Source organism: Thermoascus crustaceus (assembly GCF_041956765.1).
Source record: "Thermoascus crustaceus strain CBS 181.67 unplaced genomic scaffold VTN00scaffold_5, whole genome shotgun sequence".
Taxonomy (NCBI): Eukaryota; Fungi; Ascomycota; class Eurotiomycetes; order Eurotiales; family Thermoascaceae; genus Thermoascus; species Thermoascus crustaceus.
In genome coordinates this window covers 883,770-906,032 of record NW_027192531.1, presented here as the reverse complement: position 1 = coordinate 906,032, position 22,263 = coordinate 883,770, and the positions used below count along the sequence as shown (strand labels likewise).

General features: G+C 52.5%; 5 protein-coding genes across 5 annotated transcripts; 2 read left to right on the top strand and 3 right to left on the bottom strand.

The window, feature by feature from the left end:
• Window positions 1-233: 233 nt before the first annotated feature.
• VTN00DRAFT_7882 (uncharacterized protein) lies at window positions 234-1,797 on the top strand (the record flags this gene model as incomplete). The annotated part of the gene is made up of 3 exons (XM_069434674.1): window positions 234-386; window positions 446-453; window positions 513-1,797. The coding sequence occupies 3 exons, from the start codon at window positions 234-236 to the stop codon at window positions 1,795-1,797; spliced, it is 1,446 nt and encodes a 481-aa protein (XP_069286148.1).
• Window positions 1,798-2,353: 556 nt separating this feature from the next.
• VTN00DRAFT_7881 (uncharacterized protein) lies at window positions 2,354-5,684 on the bottom strand (the record flags this gene model as incomplete). The annotated part of the gene is made up of 2 exons (XM_069434673.1): window positions 2,354-2,555; window positions 2,677-5,684. The coding sequence occupies 2 exons, from the start codon at window positions 5,682-5,684 to the stop codon at window positions 2,354-2,356; spliced, it is 3,210 nt and encodes a 1,069-aa protein (XP_069286147.1).
• A 1,032-nt stretch (window positions 5,685-6,716) lies between these two features.
• VTN00DRAFT_7880 (uncharacterized protein) lies at window positions 6,717-10,018 on the top strand (the record flags this gene model as incomplete). Its single annotated transcript, XM_069434672.1, has 7 exons — window positions 6,717-6,757; window positions 6,820-6,878; window positions 6,937-7,262; window positions 7,328-7,711; window positions 7,769-7,924; window positions 7,975-8,405; window positions 8,464-10,018. The coding sequence occupies 7 exons, from the start codon at window positions 6,717-6,719 to the stop codon at window positions 10,016-10,018; spliced, it is 2,952 nt and encodes a 983-aa protein (XP_069286146.1).
• Window positions 10,019-11,188: 1,170 nt separating this feature from the next.
• On the bottom strand, window positions 11,189-12,519 carry VTN00DRAFT_7879 (uncharacterized protein; the record flags this gene model as incomplete). Its single annotated transcript, XM_069434670.1, has 4 exons — window positions 11,189-11,488; window positions 11,571-11,994; window positions 12,064-12,299; window positions 12,397-12,519. 4 exons carry the CDS (start codon window positions 12,517-12,519, stop codon window positions 11,189-11,191), a joined length of 1,083 nt encoding a protein of 360 aa, XP_069286145.1.
• A 3,205-nt stretch (window positions 12,520-15,724) lies between these two features.
• Window positions 15,725-20,641, bottom strand: VTN00DRAFT_7878 (uncharacterized protein; the record flags this gene model as incomplete). Its single annotated transcript, XM_069434669.1, has 3 exons — window positions 15,725-19,785; window positions 19,838-20,273; window positions 20,324-20,641. The coding sequence occupies 3 exons, from the start codon at window positions 20,639-20,641 to the stop codon at window positions 15,725-15,727; spliced, it is 4,815 nt and encodes a 1,604-aa protein (XP_069286144.1).
• Window positions 20,642-22,263: the final 1,622 nt, after the last annotated feature.

The window sequence follows — 22,263 nt, the reverse complement described above, 5'->3', positions numbered from 1 at the left end:
GTTTTTGGTGGAGGGGAGAATGTGCAGATTGTTATGACGTTCCGGACCGACTCCGCAGTTGTCCGCAGGGATGTTTCTGTCGCATGCCAAGAGCTTCAGGACACCTTGCTTGTAGGCTCCGGACGGCAACATACAAAGGTGGCCTTTTTCCCCAGGGCTTCCAGTGATGGATTGACTTCTGCTCTTTGCTCCCACTTGCTTTGTCTCACTTACACTGAACTCCAGCTTTCGTCATGAGGCAGAAGATCTCCGCCCTTGCGCTAATCACGTCGCTCTTGGCGGCCCTGCCCGTCAACGCGGGCGGGTTGTATACCAAGAGCTCCCCAGTTCTGCAGGTTGATCAGAAGAGCTATGACCAGCTCATTGCTAAGTCGAATCACACTTCTGTGAGTAGAAAAACAGTGTAATGTTGCTGATGAGACTGGGCTAATTGATTCAATCACAGATTGTAGAGTAAGCATTCCAAACCCCTTCAAGAACTGTTGTCCCAGCTTCTGATACGCGTTGGCTAGATTCTACGCCCCATGGTGTGGCCACTGCCAGAACTTGAAGCCAGCCTACGAAAAGGCGGCCAAGAACCTTGAAGGACTGGCCAAAGTCGCGGCCGTCAACTGCGACGATGACTCCAACAAGCCGTTCTGTGGCCGGATGGGCGTCCAGGGGTTCCCAACCCTGAAGATCGTGACCCCATCCAAGAAGCCCGGGAAGCCGCACGTGGAGGACTACCAGGGACCGAGAAGCGCAAAGGCCATAGTAGATGCGGTGGTTGAGAGGATCCCGAACCACGTCAAGAAGCTTACGGACAAGGACCTGGACGCATGGCTGTCCGAGGACAAGGACGCTCCCAAGGCGATCCTGTTCACGGAGAAGGGGACCACGAGCGCTCTCATCCGCGCGCTTGCGATCGACTTCCTCGGCTCGATCAAATTCGCCCAGGTCCGCAGCAAAGAATCCGGCGCGGTCGAGAAGTTCGGCATCGAGAAGTTCCCGACCTTCGTCCTCCTTCCCGGCGGCGCGGAGAAAGAAGAAGAGCGCATCGTGTACGAGGGCGAACTCAAGAAGAAGCCCATGATGGAGTTCCTGAGCCAGGTCGCTCAACCGAACCCCGACCCGGCTCCTACAGACTCCTCCAAGGCAAAGTCTAAGACTAAGAAATCCGCCCAAACCTCAGTCACCCTGGACGACGAGGCCGAAAAGCTGAAGCCCACCGAATCCCCCGACCCCAGAATCGTCCCCGACGACGCCAAGGAATCCAAGCCCGCCGAAGTCCCCATCCACGCCCCGCCCCTTGACATCCTCTCCACCACCGAATCCCTCGAATCCGCCTGCCTGACCCCCAAATCGGGAACCTGCATCCTCGCCCTCATCCCCTCTCCCTCCGAACCCGACGCGGAGATCCCAGCCCCCGCAAAGGAAGCGCTGACCAGCCTGTCCGAAATCGCGCACAGGCTCGCCCAGCGACAGGGACAGGGCAAGATCTTCCCCTTCTACAACGTCCCCGGGATCAACCCCGGAGCGAAGATGCTGCGGGACGCGCTGGGCTTGTCTGGAGATGGTGGTGCTGAGGTCGAGATCATCGCCCTGAACGGCCGCAGGGGATGGTGGAAGCGGTACGAGGAGGCTGAGAAGGGCGAGTTTGGGCTCGCGAAGGTCGAGGCCTGGGTTGATGCGATCAGGCTGGGTGAGGGCAAGAAGGAGAAGTTGCCTGAGGGGGTTGTTGTTTCGGATGAGGAGGTGGAGGGGCAGCCTGAGAAGAAGGAGGCGGAGGAGAAGAGGGAGGGTCATGACGAGCTGTGAAAGGGAAGAAAAGGAAAGGAAAGGGCAATATGGATTGAACTACCTGGTAAGGGTTATTATTAGGAATGGAGCTTGCAGTCATTATTGTTCTACTATTAAAACAAACTATAATGTTGAAATCGGATGGAAATGTTTGTTTTCGCTAGCTACCTACTTATGATCTCTACTTCTCTACTTACTAAGATATTTTTATTTCGAGTCCTCAAAACCTTGCCTGCCGACCTCAGGTTCAAGAGAAGACGGAGAAACTAGAATAGGGGAAGATGATAATGGAATTTATTCGGAACACTTTTATATATAGTATAAATCAGACGCGCATATACACACAGGAAAAAAGAACCAGACAAAAAAAAACCAACCACAATGAGTACTGCACTATACCACAGACAATCCCATTTTTTTTTTAAGTACCGGGATAACACCGCTCTTGCATGCAAACTCGGGGAAGGGCAGAAGTAGTAGATTCCCTGACCCTGAGAGACGGCCCATAAAGAAATGAAATGAAACAGAAAAGAACATCCCCATCCACATTCATACAAAAAAAAGTTATTTTAATTTATTTCTTCCTCCCCTCCGTCCCCTTCTTGATCTTCTTCTGCTTCTTCGACTCAATCTCCTTCTCGTATATCTCGCGCGCCGTCTCGCCGGCCTTGCGCTTGGGCGCCTTGGACGACTTGACGCTCACGGTCGACGCGCCTCCGCTGCGGATCTGCTTCTCGGCTTCCTCCCACGCCGCGGCGCCGTTATCGATCTCGTATCTGGAGGCTGGAAATCAGTCATCTATTCATTCTCGGGAAAAAAAAGTATTATATAGAAGATTATGTTTATGATATGGATCTTGATACGGATGGGGGGGGGGGGGGGAACGGGTTCACTCACTGTTCCAGCGGGAGAGCATCGATCAGCGCTCTCTGCTTCTCTCTGAGTTCCTCGTCGACCTCCTGTCCACCTTCCCGGAGCTCGTCGTCTAGATCTTTGTCGAGCGGTCGGAACCGGTCGTCGACCATCTCGTCGTCGTGGGCGCCAGAGGAATCCGGTCGCGCGACTCCCGCGGGCCTCTCGGGCGGCAGGGTCTCCGCGACGGCGCCCTCCACGAGCGAGCGGAAGTGCATCGAGACCTTGCGGATGATCTTGATGAACATGGCCAGGAGCTGAGAGGAGGGCAGGTTCAGCTCCTTCTCGATGTCGTCGACGTTCTTGCGCTGCAGGCCGATGGCGAGGAGGATCGACTGCTGCACGCCGGAGAGGTTGACCTTGCCGCTGAGACGGCCGGAGAAGTAGAAGTCCGCGATGGTGGGGACCATGTCGAGGATGACGTGGTAGTCGAGCAAGTTGTTGGCGTAGCTGTCGAGACGCTTGAGATCGAAGGGGGAGAAGGCGGCGTCCAGGTCCGCCTTCGTCAGCGGTGCCGGGCTGTACGACGGGTCGGCCTTGGAGCCTGCAGTAGCGGATTCACAGATGCTGAGGGAGAGCACGGAGGGGAATTCTCGGAATTGGTAGGACAGAAGAGAAAGGAAGCGTCTGTGGAAGTCTCTTGCAAAGGCTCCCAGCCAGCTGGTGTCGTTGGAGCCAGCGGCGAGGGTGCGGAGCATCACGCAGGAATGCTCGCCGGTCAGCTCATTTGGCGTTTGGCGGAGATAGACAGGTGCGAAATCAGCACGCTTCCAGAACTTATGGAGGGAAGGCGTCAGGCCGTAGCTGACACCAATGTAGTCGAGAGCGTCCGGACGTCGTTCAGACAGCTTGCCGAAAAGCGGCGGCATGGAATGGATATCCCGAACGTGGATGTTATCGTCCAGGAGGTTTGCGTTTTCGAGCTCTTCGTCCGTCACCCGGACCATTTCTTCCGACGGGAGATTGGCATCCTCGGATAGACTCGTGAACTTGCCCTCGTAGAAGTCGATCAGGAGTTCAAGGGCACGGGATCCGTAACCCATGTTAAGGTATTCCGGGTTCGTCGCGATACGCACGATTCTAGCTCCGGAAAGAGAGGCAAAATCCTCGTCCTGGAACTGCTGGCTGACAAGCCAAGGAATCAGGTCACCACCTGCTCGTTGACCACGGCTCAAGCTGTTCAGGACGCTCTGCCTGCTGATGCGACCTTCAAGAGCAACTTGGATGACACAAAGAGGCTCCGGGAGTTTGGTAGCCCCTTCGTCGATCGGTGGGACGAGCACATAGAGCTGGTGAGCTGGGGCATCGCTCATAAGCTGAAGGTCGTTTGGCGAGTTCTTGTAGTGACTGGCCACGTAGAGGGCCATCATCTGCTGGAGGAACTTTTCGGAGACGGGATGGAAGGAGAACAGGGTATCTCGGTTCACGTGGAGAAGTTGACATTGCGAAGGATGAGGAGTTCCCTGAGTGTTCATCTTCGACTTGGGCAGAGTTGCGTCAAGGCAGAGGAGTTTGTTGAGCCATTTTTCGACAGAATCACCTGGCGCATATCTGATCGGCTCCGACAGAGTGATCTCCCTTAGTGACCGACCACCCAGGTTCTTGTCTGCATTCTTCGCAGCCTTTCCAGTTGCCCGATCTGCGATGTCGGTGTCTTCTTGTCCACTCGCTTTCAATCCTCCTCTTGACTGCTCCCGAAGCTGCTGGATCAGCTTCAGAGAGAGCGACCTACCAGTTCCTTCGTATCCATTTATGGTCGAAGCCATGAACACCAGGTACGGACCCATAAGTTTCCGCACGAGAGGCAGAGGGATTGCTGCGGCCTCATCGATGACCAGGAGTTCAGCCTGTCCCAATGCATAGGCGTCCTGCGGCTGGATATACTGGATCGTCTGACGATGGTGGCGGTGAACGTTGACTCGCACGATAGCCTTGTGGAAGTCTGGGTTGGTGGACTGAAGGATCGTGTAGTCGACGTGGTCAAGGTAGCCGAGAGCATCGAAACCCTTGAAGACAAACTCGAAGAGGGTCTTCAAGTTCTCCGGACTAGGGGAGGTGATAAAAATGTTGCTGTATCCGTGAGCGATGGCAGCCGCAATAGCCACACCAAGAGCCGCAGATTTACCACGTCCTCGAGCGGCAGTGAGGGTCACGGTGCTCCTCAGGGTCTTCTCGGCGATGGCGTCAACAAATGTGAGGAGGGCTTTGGCCTGATCGACTGTCTTTGCCAGGGTGATGAGCGAACCAACTGGCTGCGAGTCTGCCAGGCTGTCCTTGATCTCCTGCAGCTCTTTCTTCGAGGCAGACTTCCCGTCCTCTGTTGGATCCGGAGGTGGAAGCGGCTTCACGTTCTTTCCTCCAGATACCGGCAGCACATTGAGCTCGTCATCGACCACCAGGCACGAATCGCAGGACCCAAGGGACAGGATAAATCGCTCGTTGAAACGTGCCGTCACATCATCGTGCGCCTCCGTCCGGTATCGAGAGTGGATATCCATCGATAGAGTATAAAGCTGTTTTAAGCTCTTCATGCCCTTGAGGAGCAACAGCACGAGACCACCTCCCTCGACTGTCTCGATTGTGCGGGCGAGCAGATTCGGGGTGATCGCTTCGAAGTCCTGCAGGATACACATGCCGTAGGTGTTTCCCAGGATCTTGTCGGTCTCCTTGTAGTAGACATAGCGGATCTGGTTCAAGGTGACGAACAGTTCGAAGGGATCTTCCGTGTTGGGATCCCGAATGCCCCTCTTGATCTCTTTCTTGATCTTGGCCTCGCGCTTCTTGCGATGGCTTGTAAAACCCAAGAGGTCCTTCTTATATGCCCACAAGACCGACTTGTTTTGCTTGACGTCGACGCTGGACATGATATAGTGCAGGTGCACGATCACGTCCTTGGCGCGGTCGCCCACCACGACGAAGAAGCTTCTCTTCTTCTCCTGCACGCCATTTCGAATCAGCGCGGGGATGCGCGAGTCAATTGCCTTGCGCGGCATGTTTGCCTCGGATACCTGTGCGCGGCAGGGGCCGCAAAGAGGTTCACGAGAGACGGAAGCGTCGCAGGATTTCTCGCGAAAATGCAATGGAGCGCAAACCGCCGCAAGCTCAGAGGGTGAAAACGCTTGACACGGAGGGGACAAGAGTCATCGACCACACGGCGCTTTGGGACCGTCGGACGGAGCAGGACAAGGACAGCTCCCTGCTGAGCTGGTCGGCGTCGAGGAGAAAAGGGCAGCGTGCAGCCGTGGAGCTCTTCTACGTGCTTTTCTTCTACCGTCACTGGCAAAAAATTATCCAAGCGTCGGGGCGAACTGCCGCCGCCCACCGCCCGCCGCGGCGTCACCGCCTTTGGCAGAACGGACGAACAAAAACATCTGCTTGCGGATGCCCTGCTATGACCATGTCTCCTGAGGCATCTCTCCCTGTCCACATTATGCTCTTCTGGAGCACGCGACAGCTATTTCTCTAAATTTACCACGGAGCCATTGACCATGCGTCCGATCGGTGTCTGCTCAGGGAGCTAACCACCTGGACTCGAGCGTAGCGGGAGGGCTGCTGATCGCACTAACCTAGGCCAGCCAAGACTCCGCCCTGGGCCAGCGCCCGCTCAGCCGCGCCTGACGGGGCTCTTACGCGCATCCCTTCCTGTTGCAACGTCCGACGTTGTGCCTCTCCGTCTTTTTTTTTTGGCTCTGGCTCTGGCTCTGGCTCTCTGCTGTTTCCGGCCAGGGACTGCGCTGCTTCCTGCTTCCGGAGCTCAGACTCCTTGACGCAATTTCATCATGTCCGTTTCCCCTGGATTCGTGTTGTCTTTCTTCTCTTCCCCTGCAGTCTGGCCTCCTTATTATTGCTGCTCCGCGCCGTCTCCACTGATAAGCACTGGATTCGCAATCACGCCTTCCCTTGACCGCACGTCAATTTCCACCCGCACCCCGCGACTTCACTCCGATGTGCCTGACGGATGAAATGAACTGAACTGCGACCACGACGCGATGGCTGCTGGAATCCTCCATGCCTAGGTCTTCACCATGGTTATTGCTATGGAGACTGCGTCCAGAATCTCCGTCAGGTATATCTCTCCTTTCCCCCCCCCCCGCATGCACGTGGCTTCCCCATCTAACGGCGATGCAGCTTATTCGTCCTAAGCTCCGCGCTTCTGGCCGCCTCATATCAGACGACCTTCGCCTTTGGTGAGCATTAATCCAAGCCCATATCCCAGCATCCCTTGCGCTGACGGAGACCGATTAGATCGTCCAGTGCATTCGGCGGTAATCGCGTGTTTCGTCATAGCTATAACCCTCCTGCTCCTGAATCGATACGCTGCGCGCATCCTCCAGACAAGCTCTTTGTCGCATGAATATTCAGTGATACCACTCGCGGAGCGCTCCGACCATTATCCCTCAAGAGAGCCTTCCCCCGAATCAGCCAAGGATGCGAGCATTCTCAGTGTCGCGCGCGCCCGGACATGGGCTCCTTGGATCCTTCTTGCCGTTGTCGCTTGTATTCTCTGTGTGAGGATAGAACTATATCGTCAGATCATGCTCCACAATGAATGCTCGGACAGCGGATATGGAGTAAGCATCCAGACACCCTTGCCAGTCTGGTTGGGACCCTGCTAATGTGAACTCATCTTGTGCAGAGTGCAATTCCATTTGTTGTTTCCCTTTACGATTACTGGCGCAACCAAAGACGTAGGCCAGTGGAAAAGGACACGGTTCCGGATCGGTTAATGTACGGATGGATCCGCTTCGCGGTCCCCCGAAGCCGTCTGAGATATGTTCTTTCGACCGCTCTGCTCATGGGCGGTGGTTTTCTGGCTTCGTCCTTCCACGACGGCCGAGGTTCGACCTACATCTGCCCGCTCATCCTAGGTGAAGCTCAACGCATACGAGCGTTCAATGTTCTCTGTGTTATTCTGGACACGCTGCTCTTGATCGGCGCGGGTGAACTTTCTCGGAAAGAGATCCGCTCTCGGGGTGGGAAAGAAATGCAACTCCCAGTCCTGTGGGGATATGGATTTCTCGTAAGTCCAAGACGACCGTTGATTATTGTACGGGCTTAAACTGACGGTCCTGAAAAGGGGGTTGCCGTTTTCTGGACAATTGTCGGGGTTATCGTTCTGATCGCTCGACCTCAAGACCGGGGGTATATCCTTTCGTTAAGTTCCAATTACATGCGCAGTTCTTTGGCACAGGCCTTCTTGCTGGCTTTGCTAATTGGGTCGGCTGTCCAAATGGTGAGTACATTCACAGAGGTCCTACCACGGATACGTGCTGACAAGGTCAGGTTCCATATCATGGTATTCTGGGGCTGTCCACGCTGACTACCTTTGTTGTCATCTGCATATCTCTGATCTCAACTTTGTGGAATGGCCGACAGCCGTTTCCGTTGACCCCTTCCTTCCCTGCTATCGTTACCATTCTGTTGATCTTTGCCGGAGCTGCCTTATTCCTGCATGCAGGAGCGGTCTCCGAAGAAGAGCCCAAGGCATCCTCGAAGCAAAGGGCTTGGTTACGCAGGGTGTTTTTCCTGATGTGCGGCGTTGGATTATACCTGGCGATCCAGCAGCACCCCAGAGCCATGCTGCATCCAATTGACTTGCTTATATTCAATGGCAGGAGCCAACACGACGCGTGGCTTACCCAGGCCAAAAGCAGTAGCAATCTTGAAGAAGCTGTCTTGGAGTACCGCAGGCGGTACAACCAGCATCCACCACCGTAAGTGGAACCAATCTTAGTCAGATGACAAAATGTTGTTGCTGATGATCCCGAAAAGAGGTTTTGACAAGTGGTACGAATACGCCACCAGCCGGTCTTCAGTCGTTATCGACGATTTCGACCAAATCTATTCCGATCTTTTACCCTTTCGCTCGTTGACACCTCAGCGACTGAGAGAATTGACGCATAAATTGGCGACAAATCCATTTAATGATGTTGGAGCAATCAGCATTCGTAACGGCGTTCCCAAGGTTCAAGAAGGCATTAAGCCAACTCATGCCTGGATGGTTGCTGGCGCCGCAAAGATGATCGAGCCATTCAGCCAGCATCTTCCCGACATGGATATCGCATTCAACCTGAATGACGAGCCTCGGATCGCTGTGCCTTATGAGTCGATCACTACGTTGAGGAGTATTGCGAGGTCCCAGAGTCCACCCCCTGAAGACAGTGTGCAAAACGGATGGTCTGTTAATAGAGGATCAGTCTGGCCATCCATCGAACCGGCTGATCAGACAGAAGAGACGGTATTTACGGATGTCGCTTGGAGAAATACTTTCGACGATCCCGCAAGTTTGATCTGTCCTCCCGCTTCGAGAGCTCGGACCGCTCGTGTCTGGGACCGGCATAGTATATGTCTTAGCTGCGTTCGCCCGCATTCACTGGGCCAGTTTCTGTCGGACTGGGACTTGGCATCCGATATATGTCATCAGCCAGACCTAGGATTTCTCCATGGCTTCTTTATCTCACCAGCATCAATGAAGGTCAGCCAAGAGCTGGTCCCGCTCTTTAGCCAGAGCTCGGTCCGTGGCTTCAGTGACATTCTATTCCCAAGCCCATGGAATTACATCGATAAAGTGAAGTATGAGCCTTCAGACGAACACCCAGACCCGGTATATACCGACAAAGAAAACACGCTCTTCTGGATCGGCGCCACGTCGGAAGGCGTGAGTATTGATGGAGGTTGGAAAGGCATGGCACGTCAACGCTTCACTCATCTCATTAACAATAATACGTTGAACAAGGTGTCCGTCCTCTTACCTTCCAGTGAACCCGGAACCTACACCTACAAGGTTCTTGATGGCAAGGCTCCTTCCGAAGAACTTGGTCTCAACACCTCTGTGCATATCGCAGAAGATATTGTCCGGTGCGGGGATTGCGATACCCAGGAGCAGGAGTTACGCACAGTTGGAAAGGTCGATTTCCAGGACCATTGGAAGTATCGGTTCCTTTTCGACTTGGATGGTGCAGGCTTCAGTGGGCGGTTTCTCCCCTTCCTCCAAAGCCGCAGTGTTCCATTCAAGACTGCTCTGTTCCGCCAGTGGTTTGACTCACGGATCACAGCGTGGCGGCACTTCGTCCCGCAGGACCTTCGGCTTCACAGTGTGTGGAGCACCCTGGCCTACTTTGCTGGCATCAGCGTAAACGAAGGAGGTGAAACCAAAGTCTTGATGGAGCCACACACCACTGAGGGTCTTTGGATCTCTGACCAAGGCCGACAGTGGGCTGAAAAGGCACTTCGGAAAGAAGATATGGAAATCTATTTCTTCCGGCTTCTACTCGAGTGGGCCCGGTTGACTGACGACCGGAGAGACGAGCTTGGCTTCAAGCTGTGATGACCTCCCTGACGATGCTGCAGCCTATGAGGCTGGACATGAACAAAATATTAATTTTTTTTTTCATTGTACGATACACTTTTTTTCGACTTGCCGCTTTCGGCAATCTTGCTCCTTTGATTTCCTTATAGGCGCGCGGGAAAAGAAAACGGAAGGCAAAAAAAAGGATGGCATCATACCCGGTTCAGTCGATAAATGTATATACCTCCTATTAGGGTTATTGGTCTGGCTAGCACATAGGAAAATGCGAGTATACGCTTGATCACTGCTCACATACGTGTACAGAAACCAGCGCAGTTAGATGTCTGCGGTTGCTACTTATGATTCGTCATATCATCGTCGTCATTCTTGTACACATAGTACTGTGTACTTACATGATGTACGAGCAGACCGGAATCCAACCAGCGTAATCGGCATATTCCATGTCTCTCTCAGAAGGTTTGTTGAGACTGGGGTACATAGACCTTGTCTGAGTGCAGGTGCGGGGTAGATAATATGTCCATACTGCCGTGTGGGCACTACATGTATGTGCAATACCTAATTGGGAAGTCGCAGGGCGGGCCGGGGAGAGGTGCCTGATCGGATCGACTGATTGGACCATGGCACGCAGTGGACGTTTCGTCCATCGGGTCGAGTTATGGATGGATGTTTTCGACGATCTATAGGTTCGGAGCATCTCTGCTGGACTGGGCTGGGCTGGGCTTACGTATGTACAGAATTCGTTGTGCATGTGTATTCTATTCTATTCGTTGATTTGTTTATCGTGTCATGTATTGGACAGGATAGGTCAGGTACCCAAGCATATATGTGCGTACTATGTGCGTACTATGTACAATATATCCACAACAACTATTTAAGTCACAAGAAGCGAGTGTGTAGGTATATATACATGCAGTATATATAGCGGGACAAGCTGAAGTGTCCAGACTCAAATCAGGTAGATATCAAGACCCTCCTCATCTCATCCTGAATGAAAGTTAGTTGGTTTTCTTTTCTTTCTTTTTTCCCCCCCTTCCTTTCAGACTCCGTGCATCCATCCATCAAGTCATGTCACATTCAACTTAGTGCACATCAGTTCAAGTCAGCAAGCTATGTTAGTGAGTAAGGCATATGGCCGGTTGCCTCGTTAGATGTAGACACACCACTTGAAGTGCTCGCTCACACTTCCAGTCAGTACTCACGTCTCACTGCACGTCGCTTCCTCGAGGACGTCTCAGTCTCAGCGGCGGCCGTGGCCGCCGCAGTGATGTTGACGGACACGCCACCCTCGCCGAGGCCAACGCCGAAAGAGAGCCCGGCGCTGCTGCTGCTGCTCTGGTAGACCTTGAGCGAGTTGACGGCCCAGTAGGCCTCGCGGAAGGCGGACGGGTTGTTGGCGACGTAGCTGTTGCAGTCGCTGGCCAGGCCGCGGCAGTTGCTGGAGCTCCAGACGTTGCCGGCCCAGTCGCCGCAGAAGGTGGTGTCGAAGACCTATATTTTGATAAGAGAAGATTAGTTTCATAGAGAGGACAGGAATATGGAGAGATGAGACAGAGGGAGACGGAAGACGTACGATCTGCTGCGGCCCAAAGTGCGAGTCGATATCACAGTCACCCTGAAACTTGGCGGCAGGCGTTCCCCAACCGGCTGGATTAGGGTTCCCACTGCTGATATCCCCGGGGATACTACCGCGAGGGAAGAACCAGATGCTGATGGCCTCGCTCGTCCACTCCGTCGCGTACACTCCGCCCTGGATGTTGTTGAATCCGTCACCGTAGGACTGGGAGCTTGTCGACTGGATGCCGCAGCCCGCGTTGCTGGACTGGCCGGGGGCATTGATGTAACAGTTAGACGTGGAGAGGGTGCCTGTGAAGCCTGAGTTGTTGATGGTACAGCCGTCGCTGGTGTGAAGAGTCATGGCGTTGTTGGTCTGCTGGCTGACCCCTTCTATGATATCGATCTCGCCGTTGTTAGGCCAGTCGCCGCCTACAGTCCAACTAATCGGGAATGTAAGTAAGATACACTTCACCTGCTGTACCGAAGTTCTAATTCATAGATCGACTCACAAGGCAGGCCAAGCGCCGCAGATACTACCAGGCATATGGGAGATATCCGCTATAATGAGGCCATGTCTGTAGCTGTTCTTGCTGGTCAGGCGGACGCTTTGACGTCCGCTGCCAGAAGCGATGTTGGTGTAGTCCACGCCCATGTAAACGGAGCCACCAGACGCCGAGATGAGACCTGCACTTGTTGCGGTACCTCGGTCGACATAAGTGACGTATCCGTGTGTAGGATCGCCGGCCTGGTTAGACAGATGAGCATGGGTACCTCGCGGTAGTGCAGATCAGATTACAGATCAGATCGACGATCAATATCTGCATGGAGCAATAAGAACTTACCGTGAAGAAGTCAAAATGATCGAAGAACGAGGCAGAATTGCCGTAGTCTTCCTGCAGCACATAAGCAGCTGCACTAAGTTTGGCCAAAACAACCAAGGTTCGAAGGAGTGTAGATAGACGCATTGTCACGATTGTCACTTCTGAGGAATGACCGTTGTGTTTCAAACGAATAGAAGGATAGTTGTAATTATGGTGTTTGCGGGGTTGAAACAAGACTGAATGGTCCCGAGATATGCGTAGATACAAGATATCTCAAACAGAGCTCCCCGTGCAAAGAAGTATTGAGAATAGGTTGTCAGAGAAGGCAAGTCCCTGACTGTCTCAATGACACTTGACCAAGTGTCCTATAGCTGTCGAGGTACTCAACGCAGATCTATATACCTCGACTTCAGAACCGAAGAGGAACACCCCGCACCCGTCTGGCGGGAGTTCACCAGATCAGTCCTTGGGACCTGTAGGGTTGGGAAGAACTCGATGTGAGCTTAAACAGGGGCCATGTGGATGGAGGGGAGCATCACGAGGGCGAGATTGGACTAGGAATGTTGTCTCTTGGCTAATGGTGTTAAAAAGGCACGAAGGAATGGAACGCTCTCCGGGGGAGCTAAGCGTCCAGTGTTTGGGAGGGTAGCATCAAGTGAGGATATCACCTTCTGTCCGCAGCTCTTGTCGGGAGGGAGCTAATTTATCCTGAAGGATGGGGAAAAGGAAAACATGTGTGTCGTGTACAGTGTGTACATGATCGTTCAAGTCTGGCATGATGACAGAGGACCAAGCCCAGCGGTGGGCACGGAAGGACGGCCTCGAGAATTTTCGAACGAGGTCCAAGAAACACATGGCATGGCTGGCTGCTCGCGGTGCACTAAACTGGATGAGGATCGAATGTTTAACAAGATGGAGTTAGATGTATGTACCTGCAGCACGGATTAGCGTATTGCAACGTAGATCCAGGGTCCTCTAGACCTTCCGGACGCCTAAACCAAAGCCACGCAATAGGCTATCGAACGCTAAAGAGCGGGCTAACATTTAGACATCAGCCCAACGGATCTTGTACCGTAAATACGCCTTCTGGCGGTGATGATATTGTATATGAGGTTTCATGTACATCTTGAAGAAACTCCCATGTACATGTAGTATAGTCTGCCGCCATGGATGGCGCAGTGCGTCGGAAAACATCCCTGTTGGGAACATCGATGTGGATCGTAATGGTCGTCCCCAGGAAGTTTCAAAAACTCCGACGCGCAGTTCCAAAGATGCCACCCGGGGATGTCACTGGGCTGAAGAGCAAGGATGCTCCTCCAAATCAATGTTTGAAGGGGTCACCCATATCCCTGGCTGCTGAGCCTCTCGTATGAAATGGAACTCGTGCGGGACGGGAGAGATGCAGGGATGGGCTCCCGAGCAGTCCGCTGGAGAAACCCAAATGATTGAGATCGGGAGTGGATGACAACCTGGGCTGACGGCAGATAGCAAAGTCTTCCGTTAATCCTGCGTACCTTGGGATCAGGATGCTGTTCTATTCGTTAGCGGGGAAGTCGTGGCTAAGAAGATGCAGATGCAAGGGGATCAAAAGACCCAAGGCCTCGACCAGACAAACGTAGAGCTAAGCTTTCCCCCGCCCTCACTGATCGAACGTTTCATGTTGAAGAAGCAGGCCAGGATGGAATCAGACCTGTGTCCGGTGGACAAGTGTGAAGGAGTGATACCCTGTCATCCTCTCTCCCGGGGCCACGCGCCCTGGAGATCATGATCGTGGGGAGATGGAGATGGGCGACGATGTCCACCCGCTGCGGATTGTCGCCCCGACCAGCCCTACAGAGCGGAGAAGACGGCCAACACCACCCGTGGCTTCTCATGGTCATTTATACACCATCATCCTCCGCAGTGGCATACATACTGAAGGACCTTAGGCACCTACTTAGGTAGCTTACCTATCTGCTTACTTCATGCCTGCTGAGTACACATGCATACATAACTACATGCCCTCGATGACGTGTAAGCGACAGATGAACAAAAAAACCCCGTACACCTAGGATATGTACGTTCTCCGCACTCTCCATCCACGTTATCTGTCTGCTTCCCGTGTCACCGTTACCATGCGGGCCGTCGTCGGGAGACCTCACGCGGGGCATCATTGCCATCTCGGGAAATATGGTCCATCTCCCCGGAGCGTTCTTCTCTTTCAGATAATACTTCACAGTCCAGACCTTGTACAGCATACGACGTCCTGAGGCAAGTCATCATTGTCTGGTTCTTCTATCCCGCATGAATTCTGCAGATATTCACACTAGAAGGAAGATACATTCTGGCGTCGAATCGGTACTGACTCCGACTGCCACGTTGCGTTGCATCCCGTTTAAGGAAAGAAGAGTAGCACTACATTACTAGGTACTACATGGATATAGACCATGTGGCACCGCTAAAATACCCGTGGGTTATGTATGGCAAGCCTTATTTGTATATTTTTTCGTATCCGAAAAATCACATGCGCTGTAGATCATTTGTCCGTCACCTCCATCCCTTGCCTTCTCTCCACAATTTTTTCCCAGAGGCTATCTAGAGTTATCAGGAATAACATGTTTGTTCTAGCCATGGCCATCACACGTTGCAAACTGCATACATACTTACGTCAACTATTCTGCAGCCCTAAGTACCTACCTAATTGGTCGCTACGTCATTTGTGTAATTTTTGCAGTGAGCCTAACCTACTGTGTATCTTCAACAACAATTTCCGATTGATCCCCGCTCCATACTGGTAAATACGGACGTATCTTTTTGGGCAGAAAAAAATAGCTAATGATCCTCCATTGAGTCGGTGAAAACCTTAATTCATTAGGGGCAAGATCTGGGACTCGGGGCTGGATCGAGGAAGAAGCCCCAAAAGAAAAAAGAAAAAAAGGGACCCCCTCACCTTGGCAGGCTTGGGAGTACTAATAAGTGCCCGACGGAGAGCGGACTATTTGTCTATCTAGTGGGATCTACCTGTACTGTACTCACAGATGCGAGGGTGACTTGTCTATCGTCTCTCTGAACTAGTTGGGAAAAAATACAGAGTATTTACTGTACTCTGATTTGCACTTAGACGTTCCTTCAGGTTTTCAAGACCTAGATCTACGCAGTACGTGCACTTCACAAACGCCATACACCAGGCTAAGAAGTTATGTGCCGGAAGAACTGGACACATCCAGCACACGAACATTGGTTTAACAGCAAGATTAGGATATATAGAACCGACGTTACAAATAAAAACGCTGCAAAAAGGGAGAAAAGCCGCTACATAGCATGCTCATAGAACAATCGTCAATACCAAGGAACCTGACAGTACGTCAACCTATGTGTATGTACAAGCCGGACAGGAGAACTCATGGCCAGAGCCGTCATGCAGGACATGCGTGTGACTCCGGTCCATGTGTGGCCCCCTTGGTTGGTGAGGGCGTGGTGCATCCAGCAGACATTGTCGATGGTATAGATGTCTGCATGCGAAGACCACCACAGGCCCTAGTACTTCGGTGTCATCATTACTCTGACCGTCCCCTGGTCCTAGTGCCGCATTACCGGCTTCAGCCTCGTCACCACCAGCAGAATGGTCGAAATGATGCCCGCTTGCGATTTCGGAGGGACTAACAGCAGCTTTGCCTTTGCCCCTCGAGATCGCATGACTGAGGCTACTTTCAATGCGTTTAGCCTCCCGGCGCCTGCACTCTTCCTCTTGTTTGCTTTCCCACGCTTCCCACAGGTGCGCCCCTGCACCAGGCCCCCAGATTCGACGCCGGCAGATCTCGCAGACTTGCCCCCGTGGCCGCCACCCCCGCTGGCGGAGCTTGGCCACCTCATTGACGTACACGAACAGGTCCTTGTCCAGCATGTCATTTGCTAGTGAGAGAAGAGACTCCTCATAGGTGTAAGCAGAGAATATCGAAGCAAGCACAGCGCGCAGTTCGGAAAGTGAGGGAGACCAGCTCGCCGCACGAGTAAGAAAAGCGCGCAAGATGCGGAGGAAGGACAACTCTGTTCTGTCGCCAGATGAAGTTCTGCCCGCCTTTGCCGTACTGGTAAGGAGAGCCGTGAAGACCTGCTGCACTAGCGCGCGGAAAGACGACGTGAGTTGGCCGTTGTTATCATAATTAAGTCCCATCGTTCTTGACGATGCGGATTGCCCCGCTTCGGTACCTGATCGATCCCGCTGCAACAGAGCAGAAACATTGCGCGCGATTCGGACAACGGCCTCGACGAGGTCAAGCCAGAGGTTCTCTTCGAACGAGAGGGGTTGCTGGAAGATGGCAGCGCCGCGCTTGCCGGTCTTGATACCGTTTCGTGACCTCTTGGCCGTCTTTGCCTGCCCTTGACATATCCACGTCCCAACCCGTACGTACTTGTCCAGCGAGGAGACCAGATCACCGACAGCCTCTGCAGTGCTGGCAGAATCAGGGCTTTCCTCCGCATTCCGCAGAATACCCACGAGGGCCGATTCAAGAGTTCTAAGGTGTGCAATAAGCCGGTCCATCGCAGCCTGAACTTGGCCCTGCCTTGCCAGCAGAACCACAGCTGCGTCCACTACACCACTACCCTCCATCGAGGGTAACACTTCTTCAAGCCTGAGGTCGCCAACCTGCAGGACGTCCACGAAATCTGCAACGTGGGGCGGGTCGTATTTGCACATTAGTCGTACGTAGCGTTCGACCATCCAGTTCTCAAGCTTCTTGGCGGAGCTGCCGTCTGGTGTTGATTTCTTCGGTTCAAGGAGTGTAGCCAGGTACAGGTATTGCTTGTATGGATCTTCTTCTAAGACGTGGAGAAAGGTCTCATGTAGTTCTGGAGCGAAATCCTGCACTATTTGGGCGGCTTTAACCACGTCGATACCAGCCAGCTGGCCAGCATGACTACTGATCACATCGAGGACATCTCGCCGCTGCTTCTTGCTCAACCCAGAGCCCGGACGTAGACAGTCTTGGACGCAGGTAAAGACGGACTCCTGCTCACTCTTGTCTTCAAGGTATGTGAGTATCAGATCAGGAAATTGCTTCTCTGATCTGTACGTCGACTTAAGAATTCTGAAGAATCTAGCCTCCTTGAAGAGTGGTATCAAGCTTTGGATATCAGGCGGATGATAGATGGACAGCAAGTACTCCACGCTGAGTTCGCAGTCCTCGGCCATCTCCCCGCTCGGATACCTGCAGAGTCGGACAAGAGCTTGGTGGAGGGTTGTGCCGGAAAGAAGAATGTACTGGGGATATTTTGGAAGGTTCCGCGCGATGAACATGTCAAGGTAGATGGTATCAGCTGGACCGAAGTGAGGTGGGCTCATAACTTCAAGTAGAATGCTAATCACGTATTGTCGGTTAAATGATAACCCCTGGAACGGGCTTTCTTCTAATTCTTCCTTTGGACTGTCTACAGTCTCATTTAGGAAACTGTCCTCAAACGCTTCATTGAGCATGCTCATAAAACTGGACGGGTCGAATTGAAGTATTGTCCGGAGGCTTGCGAAGGAATCGCGGGCATGAGAAACAGACGTCTTGCCTGAAACAGACTGAGTGCCGGAGAACAGGTAACTGTACAGTGCAGCCTTTGCCCTCGTGGATTCAACATCATCCATATCATCCCCTGTCGGATAGATCCGACCGGTAAGGATGAAAGAGAGGTATGGGAATATCTTCATCACGTTGTGGTAGTTCTTTGTTTGATCGGCGGCATTCCCATTGACCGAGGGCTCCGCCAGATCCCGAACAAGGCCGATGAGCTCCTCCAATGGCCCGACATAGTCTCCCAAAGTGCGATTCCAGACGTAGATGAAAGCGTCATATAGGTTATATTGCTTGCAAAGAGCTGTAACCTGGTCAATATCCATGGTTGTGGTATCGAGGAGACATATGATCTCTTCCAGTCTGGTGGATGTATGGTTTGTTGAGTAGTGATTGATGAGAGCCTTGACGGCAGGAGGAGGGAGAGATCGCACGGTCCCATCGACTATGTATGACTCAAGAACATCGAGAAAAATGTTTTCAGCTTCGTGTTCCTCATACCAATTGTAGATTTCATCCCATAGGAACTCGTAATCTCCCATGCAGACACAGGCTGCAATGGATGCGTCTGCCAGATCTGCCAGCTGTGAGTTTTCAAGCCGTTCCATATTGGCCTCTCTATTTCTACCAAATGCATATTTGAGCGAAGCGGATATCATGTCTAGCAGTTTCTCCTGAACCACAGAGTGCCTCAACTCATCTTCTTCGGGAAGCCCCACGGTAAGCTTCTCTGCGTCACCCCTGTAGTACGAAGTTGCCAGTCGGATAGCCCCGATGAAATCCCCAGCTTCCATAAGGGCAAGAAGTCTGTCCGCCCAGTTCGATAGGCTGCCAACCGATATGTCATTATAGCCAAGAAGAAATAGACGCCCTTTGTAGGCGCGGAAGCTCATGTAGAATGCATCTGCAACTACCCCATGCATCGAAGTATCTTCCTCGTCCAACTGCTCGACCAACGTATGCAGCTGAGAAGAAAACAGATCGACGTGGTAGATATGTTTGTGGATGAGGTCGAAGGAGTCCGTGACGCGTAGCGTATTATCCTCGAGGATAAGCAGCTGCTGCGTTATAGTCAGTACTGCGAAGACCGAACGGCTGAGCCACTGAACCGCAACAATGGCCTCTCCGGCCCTCCATCTGCTCCGCGGTCTGAATTCAAGATTAGGAGGTCGATCCCTGTCCGGTGGCTCACCAGTGTCGACCTCAGTGACCTCAAGTACAGTCAGGACATTTGACCAGCAATAAACGAGTTTAGTATTTGAAGTGTGCGAGTCTTTTCCCTTCAGCTTTATTGCCGGAAACCAGGCCAGGGCTGCAGTCATGACACCATGAGAACCAACCTCCTTCGGTCGTGGCGCCTTATGTTGAGTCTGCGCAATAGGTGTGGTCGAAACAATAACAAGAAGATACGGAGTAAGCATTGCAACCAAACCAAGAGAATCGGTTGGTTGCTCGACATTGCCCAGAGGAAGAGGAGAAAACGCAAGCACCGAACTTGGCTTCCGCGGCCGACCACCTTGCGCTAGGCTTTCCGGATACCGGCCCAATATCCGCGTCGTCTTCACTGTCCGTCCAAGTGCCCCCATGCCTCTCGTGGCTAGGTGCGAAAAGGCCATACCACGCTCGTCAGCGGATACAAGGGCAGTATGTCTCGTCCCCAGAAATCCCACATGGATAACAGAGGCACCTGATACATGGCCATCGGACTTCCGGGTCTCAACTTGGTTAGAAGGGATCGGTGGTATATGAAGAAATGGTCGCGCTGATCTCGATATTTCCCACGTAAAGATGTCGCCAGAAGCATGACCTCCAGCGAGCGTCGTGTGGTCGGCAGAAATCGCCAACGACGTAACCGCTCCGGACTCAACAGCTGCAATGATTGTTAGCTGACGCGCATAATGAGCGGGAAAAGTTCAAAATACCTTTGGTGCCCGGCCCAATAATTGTCTTGAGATTTTGTTGATAGTCGAATACCAGTATGATACCCTTGGATGTGCCGATCACAATGGTAGTAGAAACCGCCAAACACGTAGGCCGTCCGAAGTTGCGCTTTCCAACTTCAGAAAAGGCCTGTCCTGTTATTTTCCTTAGTTTCGTCCATCGAACGACTTCCCAGGGTGCCTGCGGGGACTCGGGTTCTGAGTCCGCCGGGCCTGGGAACAGCTGGCTCGCGAAGGACGACTGTCGGGAGTGCCGGTCAGCTAGATATGGTGAAGACGGTCGAAGACTGCTTATCGACGAGGAAGACAGTCGGGACTGGAATCGAAGGTCGAAGGGACGATGCGAGGGGCTGGGACTGGGTCGAGGAGATCCTCGAAGCGCGAACGCACTGCTGCTTGGCGACGATCGGAGAGATCCCTACAGCTATCAGCGGACATGCAACTCAGAAAGAAAAGGCATCAACGAACATGTAGAGATGGCGTGTCATCCGGAATAGAAGCTGTTTCATCAACGCTACCGGGAGCTCTGACGGGCTGATGCTGAGAGAGCGCATCGTCAGACCCGACTTCCACTACAGAACCAGCGCGCGGCCCAGATTTATCCTGACTGTCTGCTGGAGACCATCGCCCGCCATCATGCAGTGGCGCATCTTTGACTTCCTCTAATTGACCGTCATCGTCGTCAACATGCCCGTTCGTGCGCAGGGGCAGCTCTTCATCTTCTTGGCCCAGATCGAGCTGATCCTCTCGTGCCCCGTCATCACTCCCCTCAATCGTGGAGCTCATCGGCAGTATCTCCGAATGACCATTGCTTCCACCTCTCAGGCTAGATTCTGGTTGGATATCAAGCGGCGCCGGGTTCGTCGAAACGGCTACGCGAATGTTCGACTCGTTCTCTATCGGTGCCTAGATGGAGATGTTCGCTTGCTGCAGGAAGCTATCGCGGTCGGATGCAGAACCTCAAGGTCGCCACCAATTGTCGTCTGTGGCTCGCGAAGCAGCAGGACGACTTGAAGAGCTAGGGATAGCAGGCTCCAGCGGATTCCAGCGTTGTTGACGCCCGGATGGGAATCGATCTGATCAAGATGCGGCGCAGCGAGCTGTGGTCAAGGCGGTGCTTCCGCTCCGGCCCCGTTGCCGACGCCGCACACCCCACAAGCCACGAGCTGCCCACCTTGTTGACTTGCATCTTTGCTGTGCTGGACCCAGATTTCATCCTTCGTCGATACAAGACGCCGCGATTCACGATAATGGGTGTGTGATTTGGCTTTTACGTATTACAGCCCCTGAAACAGTGATGCCGTCTTAGGCTGTCAGTTCCCTCGCTGCTCTCGGCGGACCCCCTCTGCTCTCAGACCAATCGTTCGTCTAACAAACACTAACAAATCAAAATTCTATCCCCTTTGGATCCTTGTTGTTAAATCATCTTCTAAAGTCCTAGCTTGGGCTTCTCCATGTTTCCTGCATTTGGTCTTCAGGTTGATGTGAAACAGATCCTTTTCCCACTCTCTTTTGAGGTACCTAATCTATCGGAATGAATTCGGCAATGCCATCTCTCAGGGGCGTATCTTAACAACTTCGTGTCTTTTCTACCATTTCTTATACTATTCAATTTTTTGCGTCTGTTGATGTGGTATACTTTCGCCTCTATCCACTGATGCTGACAGTCTCCATTGGAAGGGTCACCTCGGAGGTAGCGTCTCTCTAATTTGATTATATGAACCAAATATGGTTCAAACCACTCATTCCAATTACTACAAACTCTTGGGTCTCTATGAAGGGCAATCGCAGCGCGACAGAGCAGGTTTTGGATCGCATCCATGCAGGGACACTCGGATATGATATGCCTAAGGCTTGTTGTGCCTTTACATCCCCGAAGCTATATTGATGGAGATATCATTTCCCAAATTAAGACTATACTGTCGTCTCTAAATAAGGATTTCGTCCCTGACTGTGTGCAATGTCCTTGAGTCTAGAGTACGACCAGCGAGGAAGGCTTACTAATGCGACATGCTCAGCATCACCCATCTCTCGGAGTTCAAACGTCTAATGGGTCCTTGGTCCCGTGGATAAGCCTTCATCATATGCTAAACTCTACGGCTATGCGATTCGAACCCAAGAGCACAGAGATTTTATGCCAGGTGACTATCCCGCCTGACTGCCGGCTATGGACAAAATGAGCAGATGTACCTGCGTCGGAACAGATACGTCCCGTTAGTACAGTGAAAGAAAGTGAAAGTATCCTTTGTGAGTTTGGATCGTTATGGGGCTTTTCAAAATGACTGCTTACTAAAATTAACCAGAGACCCAAAGTGCTTTTCTCAGAGACTAAGATTTGGTTGTACTCTGTGTTATTAACTGGCAAATATGTGACCACATAGGTATATATATTTGCCATTAATAATGAA